This window comes from Ranitomeya variabilis, chromosome 4 (assembly GCF_051348905.1).
Source record: "Ranitomeya variabilis isolate aRanVar5 chromosome 4, aRanVar5.hap1, whole genome shotgun sequence".
Lineage (NCBI taxonomy): Eukaryota > Metazoa > Chordata > Amphibia > Anura > Dendrobatidae > Ranitomeya > Ranitomeya variabilis.
In genome coordinates, this window is record NC_135235.1 from 207,492,417 (window position 1) to 207,505,136 (window position 12,720).

At 44.8% G+C, this 12,720-nt stretch overlaps 1 protein-coding gene across 2 annotated transcripts in view; it reads right to left on the reverse strand.

Annotated features, from left to right (window-relative positions):
* Positions 1-287: 287 nt before the first annotated feature.
* The window catches only part of TBC1D17 (TBC1 domain family member 17), a 55,398-nt gene continuing 42,965 nt past the window's right edge, over positions 288-12,720 (reverse strand). For both annotated transcript variants that reach the window (XM_077259767.1, XM_077259768.1), the window contains exons 14-17: positions 11,411-11,508; positions 9,387-9,500; positions 2,484-2,570; positions 288-1,061 (exon numbers count right to left, since the gene is read on the reverse strand). In XM_077259767.1, the coding sequence (XP_077115882.1) occupies positions 849-1,061; positions 2,484-2,570; positions 9,387-9,500; positions 11,411-11,508 (512 nt within the window). In that variant the 3' untranslated portion in view covers positions 288-848. The remainder of the gene's footprint in view (positions 1,062-2,483; positions 2,571-9,386; positions 9,501-11,410; positions 11,509-12,720) is intronic.

The window sequence follows — 12,720 nt, forward strand, 5'->3', positions numbered from 1 at the left end:
GGTCCCAAACTCCCTCTTGACAATTAAGTGTTATGGAGCATGTGCAACCATTGCTCTTATAGACCGTTAATAGAGCAGTGGTCGCACATGCTCAGTAATGCAGACAGGGGAAATTGGCTCTGCTTTCAGTAACAGTGGGGGTCTCAGCAGCCAGACCATGAGCAATCATACATTTATTAACTATCCTGTGCACGGGTGTTGCTTAAAGGACAACTCCTTTAAATCTGCCCATACTCATTGAGTTGGTAGTGTTATAAGACTGGCATTAACCAGATTTTCTAGTGCAGTTTTTTTTTTTTTTAAACACAAAGCCTTTTACTCACCATCCCCTGGTCCAGGGATGATTTTCCCCTGCTTCTCCCGTTGTCGGTTATTGTCTGCGGCCAATCCGTGATCTCAACGACTGTCAAAGTGATGTTAGTGCTACAGACACCAGGAGCACCGGCTGAGATTCAATATTGGACCTGGGGAGGTTGAGTAAAGAAACTTTTTTTTTGTTTTGTTTTGGGGGACAGGGTTTTTTTTTTTTTAGAAACTGGATAACCCTCGTGAACCCATGAGGTCTCCTAGCTTAGCCCATGACCAATATCATCACCCTCTAATACAGAGGCAGCTCACCCTCCATATACTGACGCACGGGGTGGAGATTCCCGTGACGGTCGCGCCATGTTACCAGGAGACACATACTGTAAGATCACGTGCTTGTCAGTATTCGGGTATGGGGGTTAATAGTACATGTGGGTTATGAGTGAGCACATGACCAGATGACGGTGTCCACGAGAGGCGCGTTGGTACACACAGAGCCGATGTATTAAAGGTCAGTGATGGGTGGCAGCCGGCGAGGATGGTCACGGAGACGGGCTCTGGGAGGTGGTCGTGTCCTCTGTGGGCAGTATTTCGATACTACTGTCTGGCTGGCTGGGGGACACGCTGTCGGTGAGGTCTAGCTCGTGGACCTGGCTCGGAGACAGAGGCTGTGGCGGGCTGGCTGTGTCAGTGCTGGCTGCTGGGCTCTTCACTTCCGCCATGCCGAGCAGCTCTTTAATATTGAGAGGCAATTCCTGCAAATGACCAAAAAAAAAAAAAAAGATAAGTGATGCAATGACATTGTCTAAAACTAACCCAATGGCTCCTGTAAATATTTCTAGAGAAGATCAGAATCTCAAATTACGACGGAAAACCACAAGTGATGAAACCCTGCACGGGGGTATGAGCGGACCCCCAGAGGCCGTGCCGGGGATCTATGTTTAGGCCAGATTTCTCCACACTGCATTTTCCATCACGATGTCCTTGTGTTAACGCTGCATTCACTTCAAGGAGAATTCAGTCCCCAGATTTGGTGGATTGTAGAACAGCCTAACAAGGGCGCAGGCACGAGCCGGGTTAAATCCAAAAACGTAAAAAGGCAGACTGTGGGTGAGAAGAGGTGGGCGACGTCCATGTGCGGCTCTCGCCTCCGGACTCCAACCCATCTGACACCATGTGTAACTATAATGGAAGGTCTATTTACTGTAAATGTCTCAGATCGGGGTATACCTTTACATTACTGCAGCCCTCGAGAGCAGGACAAGGTGTCACTATGGTCCTCTGCCAAAAAAAAAAGTTGTGCAGCCCCCGCTAGACACTATGTAGACAGGTGGGGTTTCCCGCCAGTACATTATAGAGGCTCTACCTCTAAAATATATATAGGCACAGATAGTGCTACCTCCATGTTTCTACTTGAAAATTATATAGGCTCAGACAGTGCCGCCTCCATGTCTCTACCTGTAAATTACCATATGTCAGCACAGACAGTGCCCCACCACGTCGCCCCCTGTAAATGATGTATATACAGTACTTACTCCATGTCTCTACCTACACATTTTCTAGGCACAGATAGAGGCAACAATATCTGAGCTTAAGTATTTTTAAGAGAGCACACTTTTTTCTTGTTCAGATATTTAAATAATTTTTGCCTCTTTTCTGTTCATGATAATTGAACCCTAGCTGATGTTTTTATTTTTTGCTTTGCATAATGCCATATTTTATATATACATTTCTCTTAACTGGGGCTGGTATATTAGCCCCAGTTACAGGGCACATTCACCCTCCTGGCTGCACAGTGAAGGCGATCTGGGTCTGTTAGGACCCCTCAGTTTCTACTCCCTCCTCTCATAATTATGGGGGTCTTCAGACTCCTCCGCGACAGAAAAGGTTAGAGAGATAACAATAGGGAATTTGGATTTTAACACTCGACCCTCCTCGTCTCCCAGATAAGCCGTCAGCAGAGCCATCTAGAAGTTGCTTTCTCCTCTGCCCCCATAGAAAAAAAACAAAAACAAAAAAAAAACAAGAACAGCCCCCTTCGATTATTAAGGGAAACAATACCTGTGATCCTTTTATACTACAGAGCCAGAACTCGTCTAATAAAAGGCCGGCTGGTGAATGGGAGGCGATGGAGAGGTCAACAAAGCACTGGGAGCAGCAATAACCCCTGTACTCACCGGACATTGTGCCAGCTGCTGATTCAGGGCTTCGGCCCGACACAGAATGTCCTCCACACTCATCTTCATAGTCAGCTCATTAATGTGCTGAACAGGAGCAAAGACAACAGAGTAAAAAAAAAAAATAACAAAAATCAGTAAAGCAAAGTGGACGGAAGCAATAAATATATAAAGAGGGATAAATTATACTCCTGATACCAGAAAATGGTAAATAATGGAGAGATCGTTATGACGCTCAATTATTTTAATATAGGCAAGAAGTTAACAAACCGTTAGTTCTACAGTCTTCAATGCTCTAGACTTGTACGAAGAGGACGTCCCAATGTCGCCTTTACAACCCCACCCTCCCTACGGACTCATATATATATATATATATATATCATATAATTGTCTAAGGGTCACTTCAGTCTTTCTGTCCTTCTGTCTCTGTCACGGATATTCATTGGTCGCGGCCTCTGTCTGTCATGGAAATCCAAGTCGCTGATTGGTCGTGGCTGTTTTGCCGTGACCAATCAGCGACGGGCACAGTCCGGCAGAAAAATGGCCGCTCCTTACTCCCCACAGTCAGTGCCCACTCCATACTCCCCTCCAGTCAGCGCTCACACAGGGTTAATGGCTGCGTTATGCCGCGGTGTAACGCACTCCGTTAACGCTATTAACCCTGTGTGACCAACTTTTTACTATTGATGCTGCCTATGCAAAATAAATATAATATAATAAAAAATCATTATATACTCACCTTCTGTTGGCCCCCGGATCCAGCCCAGGCCTTTCCCGCTCCTTGCGACGCTCGGGTCCATGCATTGCGGTCTCGCGAGATGATGACGTGGCGGTCTCGCGAGACCACCAAGTCATCATTTTGCGAGACCGCAATGCACCGCGCGACCAATCAGCGACATTGCCGCGGAATTTAAATCCTGCTTCGCTGATTGGTAGCGCCCAGCCCACATTGGCGCGGGATTTAAATCCCGCTTTGCTGATTGGTAGCGCCCAGCCGGCACGACCAATCAGCGACATTGGTGTGGGATTTAAATCCCGCTTCGCTGATTGCTCTAACCCAGCCGGCGCGACCAATCAGCGACATTGCCGCGGGATTTAAATCCTGCTTCGCTGATTGGTCCCGCCGGCTGGGCGCAAGCAATCAGTGACATTGGCGCGGGATTTAAATAATAATAATAATTAAAAAAAAAAAAGGTTATTCTCACCTTCCGACGTTGCGCGCGGTCCTCGGCAGTGCAAGCGGCAGGTTCCGGTGCCAAGGATGCTATGCGAGAAGGACCTGCCATGACGTCACGGTCATGTGACCGCGACGTCGTCACAGGTCCTGCGCTCATACCAACCCTGAAACCAGAAGCTGCCGCATGCACCGCACACAGGCGCCAAGACTTCAAGGGGCCTTCGGAAGGTGAGTATATGTTTATTTTTTTATTTTAAGTCTATTTTAACCACGCATATAGTGCCCACATTGCTATATACTACATGGGCTGTTACATACTGCGTGGGCTCGGTTATATACTTAATCTCTGTGCTATATACTATGTTGCTGGGCAATATACAACGTGTCTGTGCAATATACAATGTCACTGTCCAATATACTACGTGGCTGTGCAATATACTACGTAGCCGTGCAATATACTATGTGGCTGTGTCGGTTCTATTATATACTACGTCAACTGTGCAATATACTACGTGCCTGTGCAATATACTACGTGGCTCTACAATATACTATGTGGCTATGTTATATACTACGTGGCAATGTTATATACTACGTGGCTGACCAATATACTACATGCCTGTGCAATACACTACGTGGCTATGTTATATACTACGTGGCTGTGTTATATACTACGTAGCTCTGCTATATACTACGTACGCTGTTTACATACTACGTAGCTGTTATATACTACGTCAGTTGTGTTATATACTACATCACTTGATGTAGGCATGAACAAGGGGGACATAAAGAATGAGAGCGATGGCGCCAAAGAGTATATACCATACAGTTACTAAGGTGGGGCCCTGCCATGGGATACTCACCACACACGGGGATAGGAACACACATACAAAATGCGCCACACACTACCACATGCTTGAACACATACCACCCTCAGCACACATTTCACCACATATACACCAACCTCGCCACATAAAAGTCAAAACACATAAGTCACAGCTCAAAACTCGCCATGCGCAAAATTCGCCACATGCAAAACTAGGCTCACGCAAAACTCGCCTCATGGAAAACTCGCCACACGTGCAAAACTCACCTCATGGAAAACTCACCACACGCAAAACTTGCACACGCGGAAAAATTGCCACATGCACAAAAGTTGCAACCCATACAAAAGTTGCCTCACACAAAAGTTGCACATACTCAAAACGCACCACACATAAAACTCGCCACGCGCAAAACTCGCTGCACACAACTTGCTACACTAACCTGTCACATGCAACTCGACACACAAAAAGTTGCTACACGCATGTCGCCACACAAAACTCATCTCACAAAAGTCGCTACATGCATGTCGCCACACGCAACTCAACACACACAACTTGGCACATGAAACTCGCCCTAAAACACACACAAGTCTGGTATTATCCTTCAAAAATAAAAATCTGATTAATAAGCAGACAAACTACAAGAGCAACAAATGCACCATATAGGAAATACGGCAGCTGTCAGTCACATGACCTGTCTATTATGTGTATGTGTGAGCTAATATATACTGCCAGGGGGTGGGCTTACTGTTGGCTGGGGATTTATCAGGCTGCCAATTTAGTTTTCAAATACTGAGGTAAAAATACTGACCAAATAACGTGTGAACAAGGTCTAATACAGGAGGAGATGACATACAGATATATACAGGAGGAGATGAAACACAGGTATATACTATAAACAGGAGGAGATGACACACAGGCATATACTATATACAGGAGGAGATGACACACGTATATACTATATACAGGAGGAGGATGCCATACAGGTATATACTATATATAGGAGGAGATGACACACAGGCATATACTATATACAGAAGGAGATGACACACAGGCATATACTATATACAGAAGGAGATGACACACAGGCATATACTATATACAGGAGGAGATGACACACAGGTATATACTATATACAGGAGGAGGATGCCATACAGGTATATACTATATATAGGAGGAGATGACACACAGGCATATACTATATACAGTAGGAGATGACATACAGGTATATACTATATACAGGAGCAGATGACATACAAGTATATACTATATACAGGAGCAGATGACACAGGTATATACTATATACAGGGGAGATGACACACAGGTATATACTATTATACAGGGGAGATGAAACACAGGTATATACTATATACAGGAGGAGATGACATACAGGCATATATTATATACAGGAGATGACATACAGGTGTATACTATATACAGGAGGAGATGACACGTATATACTATATACAGGAGGAGATGACATACAGGTATATACTATATAAGAGAGATGACACATAGGTATATAGAGGAGGAGATGACATACAGCAGGTATATACTATATACGGGGGGATGACATACAGGTATATACTATATACAGGAGATGACATACAGGCATATACTATATATAGGAGGAGATGACATACAGGTATATACTTTATACAGAAGAGATGACACAGGTATATACTATATACAGGAGGAGATGACACATAGGTATATACAATATACAGGAGGAGATGACATACAGCAGGTATATACTATTTACAGGGGAGATGACATGCAAGTATATGCTATATACAGGGGAGATGACATACAGGTATATACTATATACAGGAGATGACATACAGGTGTATACTATATATAAGGGAGATGACAAACATGTATATACTGAGGGGAAAATGAGAGGTGAAAATGAGAGGTGTGAGGTGAAAATGAAAAGGTGTGAGTGCAAAATGAGAGGAGTGAGGGAAAATAGTGGGGTGATCGGAAAATGACAGATGTGAGGTCGAAATGACAAGTGTTAGGGGGGAATGAGTGGAGTGAAGGGGGAATGAGAGGTGTGTGAGGGAGAAAATGAGAGATGTGAAGGGGAAAATGAGAGGCGTGATGGGAAAATAAGAGAAGTGAGGTGCTATAACTAACCACAGATATTTACTATGCCCAGGCAACGCCGGGCTCTTCAGCATATATGCGTATATATATATATATATATATATATATATATATATATATATATATATATATATATATATATATATATTACACACACACACACATATATACACATATATATATACACATATATATATACACATACATACACACACACATAACCATTTCTTTGTTCTTTTCCTGCAATTATAGCCAACTGAGCACCTCCGGTAAAAAAAAATAAAATAATCCTCCCGCGTGCTGCTCTTCATTACTAGGACCTTAGAACTTTCCTTCTTCAAAACTTGATGTCATTCTCTGTGTTTCTACAAGCCAGCTTCTGTATCTCATACAACACTTGCCACCCGTCCTCACGTCTGTCAGTCACTCGTACATACTGTTTCACCTGGAGCAGAGGCTGCTGTAATCACAAGAACTTCGTAATATACAATACGGTTCTGGTACCTGCCCTTTTTTCCTCTACTAGAGACCAGTCAAGTTTTTCCATAAGCCCACTAGCTTACATGATACTTGCCACTCGCTTATCTTCTGTAAGTCACACTTACACCCCTTGTGAATATGTATAGGCTGCTGTAAGGACAGGAATTTAATATATAAAAGAGCTAGAGACCAGTCACGTTCTCCCAAACCTGCTAGCTCACATGATACTTGCCACTCTTACACCCCTCCTAAATATGTGCTGAGGCTGCTGTAATAACCAGAATTTATTAGCAAGCTTTTTTCTCTATACTCATACAGCCATTGAATTAAAGTGGTTTGTATAAGATACTCAATTTGTATCAATGATATTCCTTTCTCCTTATCTTTCGGGCTGACATCAGCAGGGTGAAAGTAAAGGTCTGCTTTATTTCTAAGCAATTTTAGCAACTAAATTAAAGGGCCACTGTCACCCCCTCCAGCCGTTATAAACTAAAAGAGCCATCTTGTGCAGCAGTAATGCTGCAGTCTAACAAGGTGGCTCTTTTAGTTTTTGATTCCGTTATTCCCTCAATAAAGCGTTTTAAAATTTGCCCTAAATACCTGTCTGCAGACCTGGAGGCGGTCCGAAGCCTCCTCTGTGAATCTCCCAACGACCGTCACTCTTCTCTTCTGGGGATGTGGTCGCCGCCCCCTGAGCGCTGTCTCTTCTTAAATCCGGCGCCTGCGCTGTGCGTGCCTGCCTGGGGCAGGCGCAGTCTTCATTGTCCGTCATAGGTCAGATGCAGGGTGCCTGACTGCGCCTGTGCGGGCAGTGCAGCCACCCTGTTGCTGAATCCCCGCCCCGCACTGTGTTATTCATTATGCACGGTGCAAGGCTGGGGTTCCTGGGCATGCGCACTGCGCTGTTCAGACGCTCCCCCAGCTCAGACGCTCCCCCGCCTTCCAGCGTTGTTATTTGCGGCTGCTTCATTCCAAACGCTGGCAAGGAAACCTGTATATTACGGCAACGCTGGAAAGCGGGGGACCGGGGGAGCGTCTGAACAGTGCAGTGCGCATGCCCAGGAACCCCAGCCCCGCACTGTGGATAATGAATAACACAGTGCGGGGCGGGGATTCAGCAACAGGGTGGCCGCACTGCCCGCACAGGCGCAGTCAGGCACCCTGGATCTGACCTATGACGGACAATGAAGACTGCGCCTGTCCCAGGCAGGCACGCACAGCGCAGGCGCCGGATTTAAGAAGAAACAGCGCTCAGGAAACGGCGACCACATCCCCAGAAGAGAAGAGTGATGGCCGTTGGGAGATTCACAGAGGAAGCTTCGGACCGCCTCCAGGTCTAAGGACAGGTATTTAGGGCAAATTTTAAAACGCTTTATTGAGGGAATAACGGAATCAAAAACTAAAAGAGCCACCTTGTTAGGATGCAGCATTACTGCTGCACAAGGTGGCTCTTTTAGTTTATAACGGCTGGAGGGGGTGACAGTGACCCTTTAAGCTAATAAATGGCACTAAAGACAGTTTGCTTAGAAAATTTACAAAAAGTTGCATATCTTAAAAAGTTTTTATTCCGATCACCGCATGATCGCTATGTATTCGTATCCTGGAATTAGACACCGATGCTCTCAGGGACTTCCACCACCGTGTCGGCCCACCCTGGATACATAGCATGTTCCACATCATATAGAAGCATCACAGGTGGAGAGCCCGGGCTCTGGACAATGCTGCGATCACCTTCCTACTTTAATCTATAGAGGAAGTTAAAGCCTGAAGTCTTTTCCATACGTCAATTATGCTTTCAGGAGACTCAGTCAGAGAGAAGCTCCTTTCAACCTGACATATGGCGCTTCTTAGCCATTCACATGACAATTAGGTAACCTTACTTATGTCCTGCTGACTCACATGTCAGCAGATCTACAAAGTGGTCTACACTAAAGACAAGCTCACATCGATCAGCACCAGGGAGACCATTAACGCACACGAAGGTATTTAGGAGGGTTGGTACTAGTGATGAGCGAACGTGCTCCGATAAAGTGTTATCTGCGCATGCTCTTGTGCCAACCGAGTGTCTTCGGCGTGCTCAAAAAATATGTTCAAGTCGCCACCGCTGTCCGACAGGAGTTTTCAATATAAAATAGTCCTATCCAAAGGATCAGTGTACTCAGTCATCTCCGGTGGCTTCATAGAGAATGAATGGAGCGGCACTCCGCATGATCCATTCTAACTGATCCAGTGATCTGTGGGGGGTCTCAGCGGTCCAACCCCCCCTCTGATAACTTCTTATTACCGGAATACCCCTTTAAGCCCAGTGTCACTTACTTTAAGGATCTCATTGAAGCCATAGTCGGAGTTCATTAATGCCTCCCGTTCCAAGTCGAGAATGCCACACGCGATGAGAAGGTGGAAGTTCGGTAGTAACCCCGTCCAGAGCACCTGGGTGCAAACACAAACCGGTGGAAAAAGGGTCTCCTGTACATGAATATTACTATTATTCTAAAGAATCTGAACTAGGATGAAATTTGGCATCACTAATTGTCTGTAGATTTTCTCACCGAACATCTGATATGTGGGAAGCATAAGGCTGTTCAGAGCGATTCCCACATCGTGACGGAAAAGATGAACAATAATCTGCGGACGCCGACAACAGGTTTTATAACCACTGACCGCACATCGTGTCATTGCTCTGTATACTGTACTGTCAGGGGTTAAAAGAGACTGCGGTAATTAGTGAGGGTCCTTTATTCCATAACAATGTTCACTAGCCAATATAACGCACATAGGCTACTAACCATCTTTCTGATAACATCTTACAAGACAGGGGTCTTCCGAGATGGTATCATTGTGTGTGCTTGTGGGGTCCTTGTTAGCATCACAACAGGGGACCACAATACCAAATCCATAGCTATGTGACGCAGCACCAGACTCCATACAGAAGACATGAATTAAGGGGACATGCCATTAATCTGTCACTAGGGCAGCATGGTGGCGCAGTGGTTAGCACAGCAGCCTTGCAGCACTGGAGTCCTGGGTTCAAATCCCACCAAGGACAACATCTGCAAAGAGTTTGTATGTTCTCTCCATGTTTGCGTGGGTTTCCTCCCACATTCCAAAGACATACTGATAGGGAATTTAGATTGTAAGCCCCATCGGGGACAGTGATGATAATGTGTGCAACCTGTAAAGCGCTGCGGAATATGTTAGCGCTATATAAAAATAAAGATTATTATTATGCTGTCAGAACCACAGCCTACAACCTGCAGTAACCATCGATCAACCAAACTGCTGCATGACCAGCTCTATCCTCACCTACTGTATTCTCACCCATCCCTTGTGGATTGTGAGCCTTCGCAGGCAGGGTCCTCTCTCCTCCTGTACCAGTCATGACTTGTATTGTTTAAGAATATTGTACGTGTTTTTATTATGCATACCCCTCCTCACATGTAAAGCGCCATGGAATAAATGGCGCTATAACAATAAATAATAATAATAATAATAATAATAACCACTGGCAACATGGATCAGAGCCGCCTGCGCCATTGCAGCCGGGAACTATAGCGAGAGACCTGACCGTCAACACGTATCCTCTGACCCAGCTTCTTCTTGATTGACAGGTTTTTCCCATATGCGTGTACATCAGGAGAGACCTGTCAATCAACTAGATTGATGCGGGGAGAAGCCGCGCCGAGGGGCCGAACTGGTCAAGTTAGGTCTCTTTCTAAAGTCAGTGGTCAGCTCTTCAAACTACGTTTTCTCTGAAATTCTGCGGTGTTCACAGAAAGACGTACCAGGCTGGAACCGTGCAGTCAGGCTTTGATTCCTGCTGCTTACGGTTCGGACAGCGAGGTTCCTTATAGCGTCTTATAGATGCATCTCATAAAGCTGCGCCTCTGTAAGGAGCAGGGATGCCGTGACCACTGCGTCTAAACGGAGACACGGCGAGGTGGGTGCATGGTTCTCTCCCTTCATTCATGGGAGTTACAGGATCATCCTTGCACAATCATGGTCGACTCTCCATTCATTCTTACCTGGATGCAGCAGCCTTCTCTCCAGGCAGGACAGGTGTCAAAAGACCCACAAATATCTCATGAACTGGGGTCCCCCGACACCATTCCAGCCTGGTGAATAAATGGAGAGGTGGGCATTTATAGATGAGGCTTTCTCCATTCACTGCACATTTACTCTTAAGAAGGGAATGAAGAGCCCAACGTGTGGCCACGTCTCCATTCATTCCCCACTAGGATGTATCAGCCAGGAGCCATGGGACCCCCACTATTCTCACAGAGGTGGGACCTGCATCTATCAGACATTTAAGAATGTACTGTATTTGTCTCACTGGTGCTCACCTCCCATAACAGAAGGATATCGTGAAAGGAGAATTCCCGCTTGAACCAGATGAGAAGCCATCGGAAACAGAAACTTAGATTTCCAGATTCTTTGGAATCTAAAAAGGTAAAAAAAAAAAAAGGTTGAAAATAAACATAACTTTCATCATTGGTGGAACGGTGATGTGATGAATATGGCGGCAAAAGATAGATGGATGACTGCCATTATGGTGTATCTACTCTGTAATGGTGCAGCATTGTTCCCACTGAGTAATATGATGCCGGATCCATTTATCTACCTCCAGACCACACAAAGACTTTAAATGTCAGGCTGGTCCACGTTGTACTTTGTACGGACGTTCTAACACGTCACTGCAAGGTAAAACGGCTGCATGAGATTATAGAGATGCGGGAGAAGGGAGGTGTCTGTCAGACACAGCCAGACTCCCAGCAGAGAAGGTTTGGTACCACCTTGCTGAACAAGTGCTTTATGTACAGTACAGAAAGCATCGACAACTCTTCCTTCTCTGGACCCAGCGATCGAGTGATCACTGGGTGTAGGGAGAGAGCATAAGCTGTGGGTTCCTAGGAGATCCAGTCAGCTTTGCTATGCATGCAGGAGGCACATTTTCTCCTGTAAATGGCGCGAATATTAAAGTTAAAGGGGAAATCATAATTAGAGAGAGAGAGAGAGATTTAAAATATTTAAATACCCTTTAAAAGACTTGTATTTGTGATTAAAAAAATGAATAAAATAGGTAATAATAAAAATGAAAATATCAAAAGTTAGGCCCCATGTGTTCTGAAAAAAAGATGCAAAAATTGAGTATCCACAGAAAAAAAAATATTACACAAAAAATAATTAAAGAAACAAAAACAAAACTAATGTGCCTGATCAGGAATGGGGAAAAAAAGGAATGTTCTTGAACTGGATAAAGAAATTCAATAGTAATCCAACAGAATTAAAGAATGTAGGAAATTATTTTAAAAAAAAGATTTTTGTATACTCACCGTAAAATCTTTTTCTCCGAGACACTCATTGGGGGACACAGGACCATGGGTGTTATGCTGCTGCCACTATAGGAGGACACTAAGTAGACAGAAAGATTAACTCCTCCTCTGCAGTATACACCCCTTCACTGGATACAATTTCAACCAGTTCGGTAGTAAAGCAGTAGGAGCATGAACAAAGACAGACTATGTCAAAACTAAGAAGTAAACAACAAGCCAAAAGAACAGGCTAACAGGGTGGGTGCTGTGTCCCCCAATGAGTGTCTCGGAGAAAAAGATTTTACGGTGAGTATACAAAAATCTCTTTTTCTCCTACGCCT